The sequence below is a fragment of the Abramis brama genome (genome assembly GCF_963993115.1).
Source record: "Abramis brama genome assembly, chromosome: 15".
In the NCBI taxonomy this organism is placed as follows: Eukaryota; Metazoa; Chordata; class Actinopteri; order Cypriniformes; family Leuciscidae; genus Abramis; species Abramis brama.
The window spans coordinates 8,702,865-8,726,352 of NC_139977.1; the positions used below are offsets into that span (position 1 = coordinate 8,702,865).

The 23,488-nt window shown below is 36.9% G+C and overlaps 1 protein-coding gene across 3 annotated transcripts in view; it reads right to left on the reverse strand.

Moving 5' to 3' along the window:
* The window catches only part of kif4 (kinesin family member 4), a 102,117-nt gene continuing 78,629 nt past the window's right edge, over positions 1-23,488 (reverse strand). For all 3 annotated transcript variants that reach the window (XM_084137533.1, XM_084137532.1, XM_084137534.1), the window contains exons 24-31: positions 20,395-20,565; positions 19,915-20,031; positions 18,274-18,351; positions 18,043-18,135; positions 17,802-17,963; positions 12,594-12,716; positions 12,380-12,499; positions 1-462 (exon numbers count right to left, since the gene is read on the reverse strand). In XM_084137533.1, the coding sequence (XP_083993659.1) occupies positions 262-462; positions 12,380-12,499; positions 12,594-12,716; positions 17,802-17,963; positions 18,043-18,135; positions 18,274-18,351; positions 19,915-20,031; positions 20,395-20,565 (1,065 nt within the window). In that variant the 3' untranslated portion in view covers positions 1-261. The remainder of the gene's footprint in view (positions 463-12,379; positions 12,500-12,593; positions 12,717-17,801; positions 17,964-18,042; positions 18,136-18,273; positions 18,352-19,914; positions 20,032-20,394; positions 20,566-23,488) is intronic.

A 23,488-nucleotide genomic window follows, 5' to 3' on the forward strand; every position in this document is an offset into this window, starting at 1 on the left:
TCAAGTCAACAGACTTTTAATAGAAATAAAATTTACAACCATGACTTTCAAATGTCATACAGGCAAATTGCTTAAGTCTATAAAATTACTCCTGATGTGTGCAGCTCATATTGTTAGTTAGTGCATCAACCATTAATTCAAATGAATTACCATTAATGATAAACTACCAATTTAACAAACAAATGTATACATTTAAACCACATGAAAAAGACAAGACGACAAGATAATTAGCAGGCGTAACTATTACATTCTACTACTGTACTACAAATGTTCTTCACGGATGGGTGTGCAGCCAGAGAAGAAGCTGTTTTTGAAGTTATTTAGGCCTCTCTTGTTCCTCCGGAGGAAGCTGGAAGTGTTGTTCATCGCTTCAGAGTCATCGCTGTCACTCTCGTTGTCAGCAGCAACTGGCTTTTTTTCAAGCTTCAGATTTGCAGGCAGGCAGCCCATGTCTCCAATCTCCTGTTTATGATACAGCAAACAAGTGTGTTTAATCAAGAGTGACTTTAAAGGAATAGCCTACAACACGTCAATTTACTCCCAATTACCTTGACATAATTATTCATGACATTCTTGAAGCAGTATGCTGTTACTTTCAGGGTCAATGACATAAGAATGTAGCCTAGAAATCTAGACGCACCCTAGCGGCAGCAAAATGTATTTTGCAGCCAGGGTAGTCTAGCAACTCTCCATAGACTTTCGAGCTGCAAAAACCTAAATTGGGTCAGGCCAATCACGTCGTGTATAGAGTAGGCGGGGCGGGCTTAATGACGACAGAGTTGTGACGGTCCCTGCTAACGTTACTTGAAAACAAAGAATGGCGGCTGCTGGAGAACAGTCTTTCGAATCGGCTTTGGCCGCGACTGGTTGGTTGAAGCGCTGTCCTATTGCGTGCCGAGGGAATTTGAAAGACAGCCGTTTATCCCGCCCCTCGGATTGAGCGTGTCTATGGTGAGTTTCCAGACCTAACATCTTGATGTAGGTCTGGCTTGCCAGGCTTATAAGAATGGCCAAGATAAAAAAAAAAGAATAAAAAAAAAAGATTTCTTTAAAGAAAACTTTAAATTTAATGACAATGTTGTGTGGTGTAACCAAGTGTGCCGCACAAGTCCTGAAAGTGAAGCTGACGCATTTCAATCGCCCCCTTGTGACTGACTGCAGTGTAGGTCATAAACCCTGCCCACTCCATGTAGTCCAGTGATGCACCTCTTCATGGAAATGTTGCGCTGTCATTTCCATCAAGAGGTGCATCAATTTTTGGTCAAGCTCTTGTATTGACGATGCAAGAGTCCAGCACTCTGTAAAGTCTCCTCCAGCACATCCCAAAGACTTTCAATGAATTTAAGCTCTGGACTCAGAGGAGACAATTCATGTGTGAAAATGATTCTTCAAGACTTCCGGTTCGGCGTCGGTAATGGCGGCAGCATAGAGTAACAGCTCCCCGAATAAAGTTTTAAAATACCCCTTTTCTCAGATTGAAAACATCAAAATTAGGATATTATAGAAAGGGGTAGGACCATGACAAGAGGGAAAGCAAGGAAGACTGGAAACAACACTGGAAATATGGGAGACGTCGAAAGTCAGTCAGAATTAACAACGAAGACAACGTCAGCCATGGACGAAGCTAGCAAAGCCACGAGCAAAGCAGACGAGCTATTACAGCAGAATTCATCTGAAAAGATGGCAACTCTGGACATTGTGCTGCAAGAGCTCAGAGATTTTCGCAGTGAGAACGGGGAAAGCCTCAAAATAATTCGGGAGGACATTCAAAAAATAGATAGCAGGATGGATGAGGCTGAGCGGCGCATAATGGAGTCGGAAGACCGGATACAAAATATCGAGGACGCCACTTTGGAACTTTTGGAGTTACAAAATCAAGTTGCAGCTAAATTGACGGATCAAGAGGGCCGTTTAAGAAGAGACAACATCAGGATTCACGGCTTAAAAGAAGGAGCAGAAGATGGGGCCCAGTCGATGGTCGCTTTCATCGAGTCCCTCCTGAGAGAGAAACTCGAATTACCGCCGTCCCTGGAACTCACCATTGAACGAGCTCACCGGTCGACGGTTACGTCACCCCCAAAAGACGCCCCACCGAGATCAGTAGTGGTGAAGTTTCTCAGTTACAGATGTAAAGAAGTAATCGTGAAAACGGCGTGGCAGAAAAGGGGATTTGAGTATGAAGGCAAGAAGATAATTATAGATCACGACTATGCACCCGAGATTTTGAATCAGCGGAAAAAATACGCAGAGGCAAAGAAAGTGCTCAGGGATAAGAAGATACGTTTCCAAACACCATTTCCAGCACGCCTCCGGGTATTTTACGATGAGGGGACACGCACGTATGATTCAGCGGAGGCGGCGACGAAAGATATGGCTGACAGGGGCTATCAAGTGAAGGTAGTGGAGCCCACGGAGGACGTGATGGAGAAGATAAAGCGCCTGACGTGGCGCCGTGACCGATCTGCGAATGACGGACGACAGGAGGATGCTAGACCTGGGTATAAGCAGAGACTGCAGGCTTTTAGGAGGACGCCGGAGGCAAATGACTGATCCAGGAGTTTCCAGATGTTTCCAGGACTTCCTTTTTTCTTTTTTTCTTTTTCCTTTCAGTATTTCAAGGTGAGATGTGGATGGAGAGCTCCCTCATAATAAGGTATAATTGTCGGGACTGTATTCTCCGAGATGTCGTTATGGTATGAACTTTTTGTTTGATTCTGGTTGCAGCGAGGGCCCTCTGGCTGTTAGGACTAGAGGCTATCCCTCTGAGTCTTATTTAGGCTCAGATGAGGTCGAGAGAAAGACCTTAATATTGGAAGTCCTTTTGTTTTCATTTTGTGATTTGGGAAAAAATTGTTCTAGAGCTGGTTCCGTTAGGCTCATGGTTGTGTGTTTTTATGGTACCATAGGGGGTGGACTGGGGATAGTAATGAGAACAATTAGACCTAAAATATGGCTATACAAAAAAATGTAATTAAGGTGGTTTCCTATAACGTGAATGGTGTTCTCAACCCAATTAAAAGAAGTAAAATTTTAAGTAAAATGAGGAAAGATGGGGCGGGGATAGTTTTCCTGCAGGAAACCCATCTGACAGAAAAAGAACATGAAAAACTAAGGAGAAATGGCTATAATCAGGTATATGCTGCTTCATATAAATCAGGTCACAGGAGAGGGGTAGCGGTTTTATTATCAAATAAAATCCCATTTCAAAAACAATCAGTGATAAGTGATAAAGATGGAAGATATGTCTGGGTTAAAGGACGAGTAGAGGGAGTATTAATTAGTCTTCTGAATATATATGCACCCCCTGGCTCAGATTGGACTTTTTATAGACAATTGTTTGATTTGATGGCATCTGAGGGGGAGGGGGTGTTAATCGCAGGAGGGGATTTGAACCTAAGGCTGGACCCTCTATTAGACACCTCAGGGAGGGGAGTAAAAAATAATGTGATTCCAAATAAAATTAGAGATATGATGGGGGAATTAGGTATCATGGATGTATGGAGGGAATTGAATCCTACAACCAAGGATTACACTTTTTACTCATCTCCGCACAAAATATATTCAAGAATAGATTACATCCTAATGTACAATAAAGATAGACATATGGTGGGGAATTGTGAGATAGGGGTGGCTGACTTATCTGATCATTGTCCAGTTTATGCAACTTTGGCTTTGACATCTGAAAAAAGAACAACATTCTGGAGACTTAATGCCAGTATATTAAAGGGAAACATTAAGGAAGAATTAGAATCGGAAATTCAAAAATATTTGGAGGAGAACGATAACGGGGAAGTGTCCCCACCAGTACTATGGGACGCGTGTAAGGCGGTGTTAAGAGGGAAAATAATTGCCAAGTCTGCTTATTTAAAAAAATTGAGGCAAAGGAAAATTGATACATTACAGTTGGACCTACAGAAATTAGAACAGGAACATAAAGAAAGGCCGATTGATAAAACTTATCAGGAAATTAGGAAGAAAAAAGCAGAAATAAATGATATTTATTCAGCAGATATACAAAAAAAGTTACTGTTCACAAAACAACGGTATTATGAAACAGGTAGTAAATCATCAAAATTATTGGCATATAAATTAAGAAAACAGCAGGCCAGAAGTAATATATATAAGATAAGGGATTCTCACAATAAAATAATAAGGCATAAGACAGAAGATATACAAAAATGTTTTGAATTATATTATACACAACTTTACGACCAACCATTCATTGATAATAAAACAGACATAGAAGCCTTTTTAGAGACACTTTCATTGCCTAAAGTAACAGATGAACAAAATTCAGGCCTAATATCAGAGATAACAGCTCAGGAAATAAACTCTGCGATTTCTAAACTCAAAATGAATAAGTCTCCGGGAACAGACGGATACTCCTCAGAATGGTACAAGTTGTTTAGGAAATCATTAATCCCAATGTTAGAAAAAACGTTTAACTGGGTGTTAAAGAAGGGGGAAATACCATACTCGTGGCGGGAAGCCATAATTTCTGTAATCCCTAAAGAAGGCAAGGATGAATTGGATTGTTCCAGCTATAGACCTATTAGTGTCCTGAATCAGGACTATAGACTTTTCACTGCAATATTGGCTAGACGTATTGAAAAAATTTTACCGGGTATTATTCAATTGGACCAGACGGGGTTTATTAAAGAAAGACAAACGCAAGATAACATAAGAAGGGCTTTACATGTGATGCAGCATATTAAAGAAAATCATACTGAAGCAGTGGTTATGGGAATGGACGCGGAGAAAGCGTTTGATTCTGTCAGGTGGGATTTCCTCTATAGTGTGTTAAAAAAATTTAACTTCCATGATATAATAATTAGGACAATACAAGCCTTGTATACTGACCCAACAGCTAGGATTAAGATAAATGGGAGTTTATCCAATTCTATTTCATTAAGGCGCGGATGTAGGCAGGGTTGTTCGGCTAGCCCCCTTCTCTTCGCAATTTTTTTGGAACCACTTAGCCAATCCATAAAACAAAAAGCACAAATACAAGGCATAGAGATAAAGGGGACATGTCAGAAGCTTGCACTTTTCGCAGATGATGTCTTAATATTTTTGTCTAGTCCTGATACATCCTTGCCAGCGCTTATGTCAGAATTTGCAAAGTTTGGACAAATGTCCGGCTACAAAATAAATGTACAGAAAACACAAGTCCTCACTTTCAATTATAGCCCCTCTGAAGCGGTTAAAGAAAATTATGAAATTAAGTGGAATTTAAAATCAATGAAATATCTAGGAGTTAATTTAACAAAAGATATTAGCCATTTGAAATCAGCAAACTATGACCCATTAATATCCAAAATAAAAGAAGATATTGCAAGGTGGAATTTAATCCCCTTTATGACTCTTACATCTAGAGTTGAGGTGGTCAAAATCAATGTTCTCCCTAGGGTGTTATACCTATTTCAGAATCTTCCAGTGGAGGTACTGGACAAGGAAGTCATAGAATGGGACAAAATTATCTCAAGATATATCTGGCAAGGAAAACAACCTAGAATAAGATATAAAACACTACAACTGTCTAAGGCGAAGGGGGGGCTAGCTCTCCCGTGTTTAAAAAGTTATTATCAAGCAGCGCAAATAAAGCCTTTGCTGAACTTATGTAATCCCTCCTATTCTGCTAGGTGGAAAGAAATTGAAATGAAAATGGTAACGGAAGTTCCAATACAGGCATTTATCGGGGATAACAAACTCAGGCACCATTCGAAAAATGTACCTAACCCATGGCTTGACATTTCACTTAAAGTGTGGTTTGAAATTGTTACAAAAAATAACTTAAAGCAATAAGCTGCTAAGGTGGATAGGATACGATACAGAATTTTCCCCTAATAGAAGAGATAATAGATTTAAAAATTGGGAACAAGGCCCACATATGTTTTGGGAACTATTAGAAGATAAGAAGTGTAAAAGTTTTGAAGAAATCAAAGAACAGTTTAGTCTGGCAAATCAAGATTTCTATAGATTTTTGCAAGCGAGGCACTATTTAGAGCATGATATAAAAAAGGAAAATTTTGACGTTGAGTTAAGCATTATAAAACTCTTTATTTTAGCATACAAATCTAAACTTAACAGGATATTAATTTCAAAGATATATTCAGGGATAGAAATTTTAAAAGGAAACGATACACACTACATAAAACAAAAATGGGAAATTGAAGCAAACATAAAATTGACGGATGAAGAATGGTAAGATCTCACTCAACAAACATGGAGAGTGACATCATCTTTAACTTGGAGGGAGCATGGTTGGAAAAACTTAGTGAGATATTTTAGAACTCCAGCTCAGACAAAATATCGGTATACATGCTGTTGGCGGGGATGTGGAGAAAAAAGTGCAAATCATGTTCATATTTTTTGGAGTTGTCCTTCGATGGTGAAATACTGGATGGAACTTAATGTATGGACAAGATTTTAAGGATTAATCTCCCTTTAACTTTTGACACATTTTATTTGGGAAAACTTAATATGCAAGGTAAAAAGAATCTGAATTGTAAAATGTTTAAAATTATGTTATTAGCAGGAAAAAAGGGAATTACTAGGAAGTGGCTAAAGGTGGAAGCGCCAAGAAAGGAAAATTGGGTTGATGTGATGCATGATATATACATTATGGAGAAACTGACTTCCACTTGTAGATTGGAAATGGAAAAATTTGAGAGGTTGTGGAAAGGATTCTTGGAATTTATTCGGCCAATAAGATCAGACTTTGTGTGAAACATAATAACAGTGGCACTTCCCTAGTTTGTTTTTGCTACCAGTTTATCTTTTTTTTTTTTTTTTTTTTTTTTTTTGTGGGTGGGGGGGTGGGGGGTGGGGTGTTAATTTTGTTCTGGAAAAAAGAAGGTGATGTAAGACAGTATAAGAAATATGTATTATATGACCAAATGTGTATTTTTGTTTTGCAACATCAATAAAAATAAAATAATAAAAATAAAAAATAAAATGATTCTTCATGCTCCTCCTAACCATTCTTTCACAATTTGAGCCTGATGAATCTTGACATTGTCATCTCGGAATATGGCCATGATGTGTCTTCCTACATGGTTAAGACATGTAAAGCTACACACTTTTAGAAGAATTGTTTCCAAACACATAACATTATATAAACATAATAATCACTGCAACAATGATCCAAACAGACTCATTTGCCAATTTAAAACCAAACAGCAACTTTTTTTTTTGTCCGGGCAGTGTATAAAATATCATTTATATTTTAATTTCTGCCTCATTCTGTAACAGGAAACCATATCAGTTCACAAAAGGAAGTTATTTCAAACACCCGACTGACGCTAACACGAGTCTGTAGTAAAAGTACACCGTTCTCATAAATTGTCGTACTTTGACCAAACACGATTAGCATTTTAGTCTCCTCTAAATAAATAAAATCACACGGCATGTGTGGTGAGCAGGACGAATGGCGTGATTACTGATGAGCGCCAACTGAGCGACGCACCGGTCTCGTATCTCTCACAGAGGAGCTTCGGAAGCATAAAAGCAGTGAAGGACGAGAGGACCAGGCCTAGACTTTACGTTGTGTTTTGTTTGTTTTATTTTGTGTCTGCGGGAGTCGTCCATGAGGGGCTTTTTTTGTATTTAAAACTCCATTCCGTTTCTCTATAGGGAAATTGATTTTTAATGATAACTTATAAACCTTTAAAGACAGATCAACTGTGAGCTACGAGGTTGATAATCCATGGTATTTGCTTCTGCTGAAGCCATCAGCCTACATGTTCAGCTTATTTTTAAAGTCCCCCTGTGACTGTGATGGCCACTGCAGAATCTTCCAGGACTTTTTCTGAAACCATGCCTTGGTGGAATTTGAGGTATGATTGGGATCATTGTCCTGTTGGAAGGTCCAATGATGCCCAAGCTTCAGCTTCTTCACAGACATTTTCTCCTAGGATTTCCTGATACTTCAACAAATCTTCATCTTGCCTTCCAAACGCAGAAGGTTTCCAGTGCCAGAGGAACCAAAGCAGCCCCAGAACATCACCAAGTTATAACCATGCTTAACTGTAAACAGCGTTTTTTTCAGCTTCATTCTTTCTCCAGACATCCAGAGGGCCGAAAAGTTCCAGTTTTGTTTCGTCGCTCCACAGAACAGAATCCCAAAACTAGCAAACTAGGCTTTCAACTGTGTCTCTAGGAATATTTAGTGCCTTCACATCTTTTTGTATCCTGTTCCTTGTTTTTGAAGGGCGATGATACCTTCTCTTAACTTTTTGGACCATTCTTTTGACTTAGCCATATTTCTAAATTGGGAGTCAAACGTGACTCAACAAACCTAGCCAGTTCAGATATTTTGTGTTCTCTAGCTCAAGCACACCTGGTGCAACTTGCAGACTTTGCAGATTTGTGCTGTTTTGAGGGATTCTATTCTGTGAGGGGGAAGATTTGGAAACTGCAGAAGTCATTAAAAGTTGCATTTTAGTTAAATTTGGGGAAACCACTTGAAACATTTGTTGTGTTGAGTTATTTCAATGACTTTTGATTGATTTGTTCATTGCAAACAGCTGAAAGACTGTAAACTTTGCCAATAAATCTGATTTGCAATGGGGGTTGAATAATTTCGATTGCAACTATATACACATGCATAATTTGTAATAAACATAAAATATTGTTTTTATGAGTGCTGTCAATCTATATATATTTTTTTATCGGATTAATCACACTCTTGTTGTGCGATTAATCGTGAATAATTATGAAATTAAGCATACGCCATTTAACTTGTTTAACATTCATTTTGTCGTAATTTGCTATATCCAGCAATAGGGATGGGAATTGAAAACCAGTTCCACTCGAGAACCGGTTCTAAGTTTTATGAACAATCGATATTGTATGCCCTCGACGTTAACAATTCCTCTTATTGATGCTCCTGCTCCGAGTCCCAGCCATAGACCGTGAACTCACAAATTTCCCTTTTGTCCTTTATCGGGCACCATAGCACAGCGTCCTACACATCTGTGCATCATGACGTCAAAGTGATTTGAGCAGAGGAGGTAATCATGGAGAGGAAGAGGCGATCTAAAGCTTGGCTTTATTTGACTAAACGAGACAAATTATGCCGTTTGCAATAACAGGGTTTTTCCTGCATTGAACTTGTTTTAACGCCCGCCAAAGCAAATTTTTGTCCCGCCAAAGTCTTATTTGATCGGTGAGTAATGTTGATGAACTGCTGCTCTTGTGACAGGGTGCATGTTTAACTGAAAGAACGAGCAGGGAGAGAGACCCGGTCGCGCACTCTCTCTTCGGAGCCAGGCGAAAGTGTAAACAATACTTCACCGTCTCCAAACTAAGCGCTGTCTTGCTCTCTCTCCCTCGCACATATTAATCAAAATAAATCGACACGGTGGTAAAAGGTCGGAAGACCAAAGTTTCATGTGGAGCATTTTTTTCCTGAATTACCGCTGGGTGTGAACTGTGCTAAATAAGTTGCCTTATCTTCTCTGAAAAGCGTTCCGGACATTCAGCTGACATAAAACAACACTTTAATTAAACGAAAAAAACTATCCAGTGATGAAATGTTTTCTGTGTTGACACAAATCTTGGATGTCCATGTCCTAACTGCTGGGATAATCATACAACGCGCATGACACGTCCAATTTGCGAACTAATGACTCCTTTGAACCGATTAATTTTAATGAATGGTTAAAACAACTGATCTTTCCAACAGTGAACTCAGGAGACGTCTGAATCAGTGTATAACTAATCAGTAACACTTTACAAGATTCTATTTATTACATAAATTACATAAAAAGTACAGTTTGCTTACTCAAGCTTTAAAATAAATAAAACCACTTGTTTTTTTTGAAAAGCATATGACTACATTTTTCCACACAGTGCTATCAAGAATAGATAAGAGAATCGTTAAAGAATCGGATCGATAAGCAGAATCGTCAGTGGCACTGATATTGATAAAATCTTATCAGTTCCCATCCCTATCCAGCAAAGTAAACAATCAGATTGAAGGGTGATTCATACAAAACGTGTCCATATAATTCTATTATATATATATTCTATTTTTTATATATATGTGTGTGTGTGTGTGTATATATGTGTATATGTATATGTACAGTCCCTGACAAAAGTCTTGTCGCTTATCTATTTTGTAGAAACACCTGCTATTAAACTGACTTTTAATTAATCAATTGGTGTTAGAAATAGCTCATATGAAAAGCTAAAAACCCTCCCAAATGATGTTTAATGCACTGAAATAAATTAGTTTCCTGAAAAAAGATTTATCATTTAATCAAGACAGAAAGGTCAAATTTTGGCAAGACAAAAGTTGTGTCGCCTATACAGAAATTGAACAAATTTACTGCAAATACAAAAATATGTCAGCAAATTAAGTAGTGGTGCTGTGAGATCCAAATTTAATATCTTGTATGACTTCCATGAGCTTGAAGGACTGCATCCATGTGGTTTGGCAAGGATTCATACAATTTATTGATGAAGTCATCAGGAATAGCAAAGAAGTTCATCAATATTCTTTGGTTTCGTCTTCCATGCTTCCTCTTTCATCCTACCCCACATATGCTCAATGATGTTCATGTCTGGTGACTGGGCTGGCCAATCCTGGAGCATCTTGATCTTCTTCGCCTTGAGGAACTTTGATGTGGAGATGGAAGTATGCGATGGAGCACCATCCTGCTGCAGAATTTGGCCTCTTTTATGGTTGGGAATATAAGAGGTAGCTAAGATTTCTTGGTATTTTAGACTATTGATGTTGCCTTCCACCCTGCAGATCTCTCGCACACCCCCATACTGGATGTAACCATGATTTTTCCGCCACCAAACTTCACTGTTTTCTGGGTGAATCTCGGATCCATGCGGGCTCCAGTGGGTCTCCTGCAATATTTGCGGCGACTGTGGTGTAATTCAACAGAAGATTCATCTGAAAAATCCACCTTCTGACACTTTTCCAGCGTCCATCCTTTTAGCAGGCTGTGGGCCTTGGCAAATGCCACACGGTTTTTCAATTGTCTTTTGTTTAGTGCTGGCTTCTGGGCACTGATTCGACCACGGAGGCCATTTCGAGACAGAATCCGACAAACTGTTCTGGTTGACACAGGGACTTCAGGTGACCAGGTCTTGTGGAGCTCTGCTGCAGTGGAAAATGGGCTGGCCTTGGATTTGAGCCAACAAACGGTCCTCTCGAGCAGTTGTCTTGCGGGGTCTGCCTGACCTGGGCTTGTCAAAAACGTCTCCAGTGTCTTCAAATGTTTTTTTCATCCTCTGTACTTGACACTTAGACACATTGAAGGTGTCTGCCACATCAGCAGTGGATCTGGTCTTCAGCCTCTTGAAAATCAAATCTTTAATCTCAGGGTGAATCTTAGGCATGTTTGCAGAGGTCTAGTTGCAGTTGATGTGAAGGTCTAGTGTACTGGGGTTGTTTTTATACACACCTGAGACCTAATTGATCCATTATTAGTCACAGGTGAAGCTCATATGACAAGGCGACAACACTTATGTCTTTGCAAAAATTGACTCAATGGGCTTTACCAAGCTGTGAATATTAGAATACTTTTTGACAGTTTCGTTTTGCACTGAAACATTATTACAAAAGCTGTTGGGATTAAAATGAGCCATTTCTTGTAGAAAAATCTTGATTAGAAATATATTTCAGTGGCACTTCAGGTCAATTTGTACACAAGCGACAAGACTTTTGTCAGGGACTGTATATGTATATATATATATATATACACTGTAAAAAAAAAAATATATTCTGTGTAGTATGTGCACAGAGCAACAACAAAGAGCCCGTTTCATTTCAGATGAGTCAAGCTGCGATACCGAACAGGACCCCATGGAGACGCCAAAAAAACCTAAAATCAACTGCCTTAACTTGCATAAACCTACAATTACTAAACACAGCAAAGTACATAAATCAAACATTATCCTGTGGAAACAACACACACACATATTTTTATATATATAAAATCTGTTTCAGATTCACAAACTTTCAAGGACACGTGTGAACCCTGGATAACGATTTTTTTCAAGTATAGTTTCCACTGTAATTTATTATAGGGTTGAGATCCATATTGTGCAATAATCAAGGTCTGCTGATAATCCAGTAACCCCCCCCCCCCCCAAAAAACCACTTTATATTTTTTGACAGTTGTCACACAGTGACATTTTTGACTATTTCATTTAGAGATTATTGTTGCCACCTTCTAAAAAGGAAGATCGTATCTTCTACATCCTCAATCTTCAATCCTTGCATGTATGAATTCTAATTTACTCACACATTAAAAAGTCTGCTTTTTCTTATTCTGCATATTTTCTGCATTTCCATATGGTGTAAACCATTCCTTCAGAAAGAGAATTGGTCAAAGACAAATTTCACCCTTGGTCTTACCTTTTTAGTAGGTGGCACACTAGGAGGTCTGAAAAATGTAGAATCTAGAGAACTGACTGCTGTGGGGTCCTCAGGGACGGCAGCAGGCTCTTTAGACACTTCACTTGTATCAGTATGATCCTGAGGACAATGGCAGAAAAAAATAAGATAAGGACATAGTCATTCATTGGGTAAACCGACAACCCCTGGCTCTTTAAAAGAACATTCTACTAACCACATTGTTGCGGTTCTCCATATTGCGACATTTGTCAGGGTCACAGAGACAGTTCTCTCCACATGTAATTTTTCCCTTGCGGCAGCGACAAAGCTTGTTAACACAGCGGCCCCGACATGCACACTAGAGGAGACAGAATCATACACATAAATGGCTCGCTAAAAAAAGCAAAGCCACAAAATAGATGTTCAATTTACAGGGTTCATTCAGATTTTTACCAAGAAATGTCCATGACTTGAAACAATATTGACAAAATGCTCCATGAAAGTCTATGTATACATGATTTTAGATAAGCTATACTAAATTTGAATGTAAAATAATTAAAATTCAACTAAAATGAATGACTTTTAATGCTATTTAAAAAAATAAGTACAAGCAGCAACTGTGCCAGACTTTACTTCATGCAGAGAACAATGTCACATGACTGAATGCCCAAATGCCAAGTATTGTAATTTAAATATCAATTAAACCAGTGCCTGAAGTTTATTTTGGAAATTGAAATTCTCAATTATCTCACCTAAATCCTAAATGTTTGCTCACTCTATGCATTTGTTTTGTTTTTTACAAAGGGGTTACTTTTTATGCAATAGCTTACACCGCACAAGGAAGCTTGATTTCAAATTTTTAAATTAATTCATAAACAGTCAGTAAACAATCAGTAAAATAAGAAATAAAATTATAAGCAATAGCACAAATACAATAGAATAAAAATATACAAATGAAAGGTCTAGTGATTGCACTGATCCAATATACTGATACGTTTTCTTTCTCAACTGTTTGTGTTCACTTAAGACATAACCAACCAACCTGGTTTACGAGGATACTTAAGACGGGCATTTTGAAAATTTGTGTGCATTTTTACGTTTAAGCGCAATAAGCTGCGAAAATGAACTCAATTGTCAAGGCACCACGGTGAGTTTATTTTAGACCAGAAAATGCATATAAATTAAAATAATTAATAAAAAATATCTTGGGATGCACCAAAATGAAAATTCTTACCCGAATAGGAATATAATGAAACACTTGGCCAAAGGCTGAACGAGATTTTTCGCTTTTTTTTTCTATTTATTTTGTCAATTTTTCACCAATGCTGAATCAAAGTCAAAATGTGCTTTTCAAAACAAAAAAATTAAATACAAAACTACAATTTAAAAATATTTATTTAACACTTAAAAATATTTATTTAACATTCCAGCAGACATACCAACAATGCACAATATAACTTAAGATAAATAAATTGTTAACCTAAAAATATTTTTATTTGGCCATCTTTGAGCTTACAGTATATTAGGCCTATAACTGACTGCTGAAAGAATGTAACGTACTTTGCATGCCTCCAACAAAAAAAAAGTGCAACATTTTATTTCATGAAAATGATATATACAATTTAGTTATTTTATTAGGCCTATATAAAAAAGAATGAAGCAAATTACAAACTGACAAATATGGGGGGGACACGTTTTTCCAGGTACAGTAGGTTTATTTAACATGTATACATTTATTTTACATCTTTTATTGCTTGATAAATACATGTCTGTGTCATTAATGTTAAAGGCTGCTGTCACTTTAAGACTGAATGCTTGGATCTACCAGAAAAACAGTATACTGACTAGTGGTGGGAGAAAAAAATCGATCCATCGATGCATCGCGATTCTCTCTCCAACGATTCTGGATCGATTCTGAGAATTTCAGAATCGATTCTGAGCTTAGTTTATAACCAGATGTGCGATGACGCAGAGTTTGCTTTAGAAACACCCGTCTTCTGCTTGCTAACAATTCCCCACACACGTACCTTCAGTAAAATAATATTTAATAAAGTTCAGAAAGGTTGAAACGAATTATAAGGACATTCACAGGCTTCATTGTACAGGATGCGCTGTGAGAGACGCGCATGTTTGATGTTACACTTGAAGTGTGCTGTCTCGCGCGTCGATATTCTCCTTAAAAATGCTCTACGAAGTCATCATTTATGTGGTTTGGAATGCAGTGGACTTATATATTTAAAATATGAACCTCGCTAACAGAAGGCTGCTTTCAGTTTCAAATGCTGATGCGCGCTTTGTGTTGACTGCTCGCGCATGCGGCTGTGCGACTCCGTGTAAGTGGTTTAATATACTTGTGCAAAATGAACGTAAACACAGCAAGTTATGTCTTAAGGGATTAAACTGTGAGGACAAACCACATTACTACTTGTATTTAAAAAGAGATCCGAGCGTGAATGCAGCTAAATAGATATCTAAGATATCTCAGTCTAATAAGATGTCAAAGTAAAAAACAAAAGTATGATGAAAATAAATCACTCACAGTTCTTGAATGGAAAATGTTCAGATAATCTTAAATACTGAAAGCACTCTTCTGTTTCTTTGTCATTCGTTTCTATGCTTCTCTTTATTAGGCTATTTGCTATGGTTTGAAGTTATATTAGTTTAAAATTCTTAAAATAAAACTGTTTTAATGTTTTATTTATTTTATTTGTAATTATAAAAAAAATAGACTACTTAATTACTTATGTAAACTTATGAATTAATGGGGGGGGGGGGGGGGGGAGATAAAGAATCGTTCTGGAATCGGATCGTGACTCCCAGAATCGGAATCGGATCGGATCGTATAACCGACTATTTACGTGTGAAACTCCACATGATGGGCATTTTGACAACGGTGTCTGTATTTGACCATTGAGGCGCAAAGAGAAGTGAATTTGGGACTGTCTGAGAGAGCTTCTGGTATGCGTCATTCAGCACAATACCACAAGTTCTTTTTTCACAACTTACTGCACCATAATAACTTGAACTCTTTTTTGAAGATCCTCGTTAAATGTACACACGCACGTCTTTGACATCTTCGCGTCTGGCTTGATCTCCGCACTGACTTGAATTACACTTGTAGTGCTGTAAGTTTTTGCAGATGACGTATTTTTTTTGCAAAATACAGCAGTTTGGACATGGGCGTCGGAACCATTGTATATGGGTGGGACAAGACCCACCCACTTTTTAAGACCAATGATATTGGACCCACTTACTTTTACCGTCTTCAGCGCATTTGTCTTTTCATAGTGCTGTCAGTCAAATCCAATTATTAGGGAATTCCCTAATAAATTAAACTCCGCTGAATCGCTACATTATATTTCTCAACGAGCCGCAACTGACGAAAGTAACCGCCCGTTGTACCTTTCCAGTCAAATATTGCGTTGCAAACATCAATAATAGCTTTAAATTGTCATTGCTGGCAGATGACCATGGTAATGATCCACGGATAGCTGTGCATTTAATGCACGACTTGGAGGCAAAGAACCGCCCGACGTGAAGTGGAGTTTAGTTTACTTCCCAGGTGAAAAAGACGTACTGTTAAATGTATTAAAAATGCATTAAAGTATATTTGTATTGTACTAAAAACATACTCAAGTACATTTTTTATATATTTAATAGTACGTCTTTTTCACCTGGGTTGTTTTAATTAAAAGGCACCAGAATAGCCTACATTAAATGGTATTTACTCCAGTAACATTTTTCTGGGGGAGGACCCACCCACTTTTTTTTTTCTTCCGACGCCCATGAGTTTGGAAGATGTGATCCATACTACAACCAAATGTCAAATGCCATTGCCTATTGGCCTCAATGACTAGTCAAAGTTAATTTACATGTGGAAAGTGTGGGGTACACTGAAAAAGTTGTCTTGTTGATTTTCACTTGTGCTACAATAATTGATTTGGAATTCCAAGAAAGAAGCAATGTTAAAGTCTTTTTTTTTTTTTTTTTATGTTTTTTGAAACACTAATACTTTCCAGGCGGTGAAGTTGCATCTGAATTTGTCTCAAGTTTTTGACTTTCACATGCGAGTTCCAAATGAAATATAGTAACACAAGATGAAATGGAACTTAAAGCTCTTTTTTTTCTTCTTTTTTTTCAAACACCATGACCTTTTCAGTACTTTTCAGAAAAGTGAAAATGCATTTGAATGTGTGTGAAGTTTCAGAAAATTTGATACAAATAATTTACCCTTATAGGATAAAATCAGTTATAAATGACGATGCAGGTAAACAAATGAAATATATATATTTTTTTATTTTAAGTAAGTGCTTTATATTGGTGATTTTATTTTAAAATGATTTATTTTAATTAAGATTTTTTAAGATTTAATTACTTAATAGCTTTTCATTAAACTCAAAAACCCCTGCAGTTCCACCACAAACCCCAGTCTGGGAAACCCTGACAATTTAGTATTAAATGCACTTTATGTTGTTGATAAAGAATAGAATACATTTTCTTTCTACGCTACCAACCACAATTTTTGTCATGTAAGTTGGAATCAGTAACCAAGTAAAGCAAGTAATCTACCCAGCACTGCTTGTAGTGCAGATGCGATGTGCTGACGTGAACTTTTGAAGCCCTTTACACGTTTATATATATATATATATATATATATATATATATATATATATATATATATATATATATATATATATATATATATATATATATATATATATCTATCTATCTAACGATTATTTTTGTTGTCGATTAGTCGACTAATCTAACGATTATTTTTCTGATTAATTTTGAGGATTAGCTGATTTATCCATTGTCAAACTTTCCAATAAATAATAAGTACAACAATATATCAGCTGTATTTTGAAGAGGGTAGTGCATCTGTATATTATTTTAACATGAAATCTATGAATGATGACAACAAAAATTGTATTTCAGAAAGGGTAATTGTCATTTTATTATGAAATATGTGAACAGGAAGCATTTTAAACTTTATTTTTAACTAATGGTACCATTTCATAAAATGTAAGATACAGTCACAGGCCTATTTAGGAAATGTGTTTACTATAGTCTGTTATTAATTACCGTAGTGGGAGTATGATTTACTTAATTAACTTGTCCGAAAATGCACTTGTGTTTATCTGCAAAAAGGTTCACATACACTAGATTGCAGCCTAGGCTACTGTTAATGTAAATATAACGTTAGTCGTTTGTTTTTAAAGTCTACATTAGAGACCTGCGCGGGACGGATTTCTCCCTTAATAATTCCTAAAAAGCTGACATCTCAGTTCATCGCGATCTCACAAATCTCTGTGATAATCAATGAAACTGGCTGCACAATGAATCTTTCATAATATCTACACTTGTTTGCTATAATCAGATGATTTGCCAGTATGCAGAATTCAGCACTGAACAAAAAGTCTTATCCCCATCAAAAACTTACCCCATTCATTTTCGACTTTTTGGAGCCTCGTCGTGTTCTGTCGTTTTTCTCTGGACGCCACTCGTCCTCTTCTTTCTCAGACTCTGATGGAGAGATGAGTTCATCAAGATCTATGGGCTCTTGCAGACGTGCCCGAGCAGTGGAGTGGCTTTTGGCTTTAGGCTAGATGTAGGGGAGGGGAAAGACAGTGGTCAGAATAGATCTCTAAATCTTTTTTTTTTTTCAGATGTTGCAGGTTTACCTTAGGTGGAACATATTCAAAAGATGTATCAGGTGACTCATTCACAGAAGAAAGGACTTTCTTTGCACTGGTCAGCTGGGCCAGAAGTAATTTCTGTGGAGATCCGCCCCCAAAACAAAAGTTTTCAGGGTTCAGAAATTAGCAAGCACAACTTATGGAAAATTCAATCGTGAAATTCAGGTCCCACTTTGCTAAATTATGGTATGAATTTGTGAGCGAAAAGGCTTTTACCTGCTTGTATTGTTCATTTTCATTCTTAAGTTTTTGGTTCTGATCATCGAGTTCACGCAGTTTTCCAATTTCCTCTTCCTGTGACAGAAAGCAGACCATACATTTATATTTTTAAATGTTCACTATTTTATTTGCTGAATGGATGTCATGTCTAATATGTAATTAGGTTTTACTGCACACATTTAAATGTCAATGACTGCACATTGTCTTTTACATATGACACAATGAAACTTCTACCAAAACTCAGACATGTAATCATTTTTGGTACAGAGTGAGAGAACATTTTGACAGTGCTGAGATCACCAGCACCTGAGATCCCATTCTCAGAGTTCATTAGTTTACGGTCTCTGTTTACAGTTCTGTCTAATAAATTGTTAGAACTGGTAAACAAAGAAAGTAAACAGTATACAAAAAGCATTAGAAAGGAAAAACGAAGGAAAACGCTTTAATACCTTCTCATCTACCATCAGCATTCTGCACATATGCATTTATTTACCTGGGTGAATCAAGCTGTGAGATATTCTGAAGTGTGCATTTGTAGACTGCATAAAAACATGTAAACTACGCAAAATGGACGGTCCATGTGAATTGGATGCAGACAGAAGAGTTCAGTGGTCACTGGCCACGCATGATCGACAATTTTTAAATCCTTGATTTCACAGTATGCTGCACTTTAACCAGGTGGCCACTAGGGTTAGGAATCGACTAGAGGTCAAGAATCGGATACTTGTTATAAAATTTTAATTTCGATTCCTCTTATCGATTCCTTTGTGAACATTTCAACATGACTTTAAACCATTCGAACGTGAGGTGACTCGCGCGCTGTTTTCTGTGCTAAACACACATCCAAAGCACACCCGCAGAAAGTGATTTTAAACCATTAGAACAAGAGACGACTCACGCGCTGTTTTCAGTGCTGCAGGCATGTGTACCTATATTGGGCAACTCTTAAAGTGACAGCAGTCTAATATTTCTGCTACCGTCTCTATAATAACACAAATCAAACAACAAAAGACTAAGAAAATTCACTTGCTCTTGACTGAATAACTAACTATATTTGTAATGTATATTTTATTTATAAAGTGCAGTATTTTATATTTCGTTAGCCTCATAGCATAATTGCCTACGTCCTATTTAAAAAAAAAAGACTTATAGGCAATTATGCTATGAGGCTAACGATTTGATAGTTTCTGTAGCTGAATACCTGAAAACACCATTTCAATCGTATCTTTGTTCAGTTGTATCTATTTGTTGTGATTGCTAATTTTTTATTTGTTCATTATTAATTACTGAGTGTTTACTTATCTTTAATAATGTTTGAAACGCAAACGTTCCTTGCGTGAGTGTTCTTTATTTACTATCTTAGTTTACAGATTTTTCTTTATATTTATTTTCATACAATTTCTTATTAAAATGATGCAGTTCTAATTCAGTAAATATGTTAAAAATAAATGTAATTTCAGAAATTTTATTCCATGTGTATTTACCATCTTTAAATTAGAGTGCGATGTATACCGGCTTTATATTGATCACCCTGCTCTCTAAGATATCCATCAGTAAAAAATACAAATAAAAAAACAATATTGGTTGACATCTACAAGAGAATACATGGAATGTATGGAGAGTTGGAGACATTCACACCTGAAACTTTAGACGCTGCATCAGCTCCTGCTCCCGTTTGGACACCTCCTCCCGCTGCTCCTCCCGCTTCTCCTGTGCCACAGGCTTACTCTGGAGCTGACCGAGGAGATACAGCACCTGGACACATCAGACATAACGAATGAGTGAAAGGCCAATATATCAGCAACACTCTGTATGTACTTAAGGAAAAGTGTATACTTTAGATACTGTAACTGGTCACCATTTTTCATCACATTTTAAAAGGTTCTGCAGCATAAAAATAATTCATAAGTATAAAACAATTAAAATTACAAATAGTCAATTAAACTTTAAGAAAAATATAAAACATAGTAGTGTAAAAATAATAATTAAACCTTAGCAGAAAATCTACTTGCTATTAAATGTCAAGACTAAATTGTAAAACTAATTCAACTAATTCTTTGCCTTTATTACTATAAAATAGCAGCTAAACATCTATGAGGAGCTTCTATGAAAGCAGACCTTCTCCTGGTGTCTCTGCTCCATTTCTACCAGGTGACTCTGGTGCTCCATGTCCATGGCAGACATAAGCTTGCGTTCATCACACAAGATCTTCTGCATATCCAGCAGGTTGGCCTTTTCCTGCTTCAGCTCACTCTCCAGCTTGGCACTGGTGGTCTTGGAGACTACAACCTGAAACGGGAGCAAGGAAATGAGTTAAACAACTGATTATTGTAATAATCTGAAAAAAAAAAAATGAAAAAAAAATGGAAAAAAAAAGAAAGAAAAGAAAAACATTCAATATACTGACTTCTAAACCTACTTATAAAATGATTATTCGCACGTGTGAATTTTCATTTTTAGTTAAATTAAAGCTCCAGTATGTAACTTTTGTATGTGACCACAAGAGGGCGCAGTTTCCAACAATAACAAAGGCGAAGCTTGATGACGCTATGAAGGAGGTGACGATGGGAGATGTCGTTTTTAATGCGTTTTCACCATAGCAATGTATCTAAATGGAATTAATGAATCATGATCACGGATGAGGTAATTTATTCGTTTTTGTATTACCTGTATGTCTGATCGTATTATTTTATGTCATCATAATTAATGAACTGCAAGGAACGTGAAATGTTATGCTATATTATCCCGTTACAAGATACAGCTATTTGTCAAATGATTTGTTTGGTTTATGTTGTGCAGTTTTACGTTTTTATGGTTAATGCCGTGTTGTTTAACGTGTTCAAACCAATATCTAAAAGTAAATTTGAACGAACATTTGCAAGTAATGACTAAATATATTTTTTAACAACATATCCGATTGTATTTAATTGTACTGCCATAATCTCGGTCACCACACGTGATAAAAAGCCTTACCGAAGTACAAAGAGCAATATAACTTTGTTTATAAGTGCTATTATTGACAGTTGCATGTCTTACCTGTCTATCAATACACTCGCGAGAGCAGAGTCTCTGTCAAGTCCAAGATAGTCGCGCAGCTCTCTCCATCTCGAAAACGCCTGCCGATATTTATCCGGGTTTTATTCCTCCGTTTGTCACACAGTCCGTGACTCCGCGTGTATCCGAATATGGACGCTTTCGTTTTGTTGGCACTTCAATACTCGCCAAAGAGTAATCGTGATCCATAACAGCTATAACCATACAGTCTATGGCAATAACGCTATAACCACCACTTCCGCATTTGACCGTGATATTCCGGTGTGGTGGGTCATATTTTTTATTTTATTCTTTTTTATTCTTTGTCAGACGTCTTTATTGTTTATTGTGATAAGAAAAAAAAACTCAATAAAGTTGTTGTAAAAAAATAAAATAAAAATCCGGTGTGGTGGAATATCCTATCACATGGTCCACACCGGAAAAAAAGGATAGAGCGGACATTGCGTCACTGAGGCGCGACATTTCTTTTCCGGGACGGCCAGTTATTTAAAATCGGAATTTCTCTGAAATAAAAAATCTTTGGAGACTTTTGAGATATTTTAAGTACACAACTGGAGGAAATATATCACACTGTCCAAGTTATTTTCGGAAATTTTATTACAAAATTCCTACATATTGGAGCTTTAAACTTCTCAAACAAGTAACATCCCTATGTCATACACCAAAGTTTTTCCAAGTAATTACCTAGATTCTGGCGGCCTGTCAGTCTCATAATGAACCGAAAACATGTTTACATTTCTCATAACAAAAGATCACTAACATTGAGCTTTGCACCATTGCTTTGGCAAAGTTGTCAAAAATCGTCCTTATCAAATTGAAAAAGGCTGCAATTGAATTAATGAAGCAGTAAGAATCCCCAAGAATCGGTGGTTTACAGCCTTACAACTGCTAAGGAGTGTTGTTAGGCATGAAGTTGTTAGGTATAAATAAGCAGCAAAGCGCAGCACTTTTATTATATTAACTGGAGTTGTTTAATTTGTCCGTAGTGAAGAAGTCAGATTTAGTAGTAGGTTGTATTCATATTGAGAATTTCCATGACCAAGCGCTTTCAGCGTCTCAGGGAAGTAAGGTTTACAGTGAATGAAGTTAATGTCTGCATGATCATCTGGACTGAGTGTGAGGCTCAGCCTGAGCTGTATCCAACTTGTCTTCCAGAATATCGCTGACAGGTGTTAGCAGTGGTTTAGTCCAAATTTTCTGAAGAGACAAGATGACTTTATATGATGAACAGATTGAATTTAGGCTTTTATTCACATATAAACATTCATCAACTCGCATCAGTTGTGGTAAACGGAAGCTCAAGTATGTTTGCTTGATGTGTTAGAACTAGAGCCCGACCGATATGGATTTTTGGGCGCCGATGCCGATACCGATAAAAAAAAGCCAGATACCGATATATCGGCCGATATTATTTATGTGTATATTATAATACAGTAGTAATATTATTTATGTGTATTACAGTAAGTTTGGACACACTTTCCAATTGGTGTGTACAAACTTTTGATGGGTACTGTATATAGAATACACAGTATAAACAGAATAAATATATAAACGTTTTGCAATGATCACTCAAATGTGGTGATCAAACACTTGTGTGACAAAGATATGTAATGGAGGCAGGGTGAATGATAGAATGAGAATTTGAGCTGTAACCAAACTAGTTTGCATTGCATTTTATATTATATTATATTCTAAATACTGTTGCATAATCTTCACTAACGACTTTGTCTTTTAATTTAGTCACATTATTTAAAACATAACTTGTATCAATAAATATATCAAAAGTGTCACTGACAAAACCTTATCTTCTATTTTTAATCTTAATTTCTCTAATATCTACCAGTGGAGGAAGAACTCAGATCTTTTTAGTAAAGTAAAATTAATAATATCATAATGAAAACGTTTATAATTACATATGTACAGTAGTTTTATACTATTTTAAATAAGTAGTAAGCAAAATGTACTAAACGTGAAACTAGGCTATAGGGCTGGACCCGAATATTTGAATATTCGTTCGGTGGGTTGGTATTCGATTTGAAAATTTGACATTCATTTTTTTTTTCACATCTGGGATCCCCCGCGAAACGGTTCTCATTCGCGCTTGAATAAGGCCGGCGACACACTGACTGCGTGGCATGGCCGTTTTTATTTCGGCTCC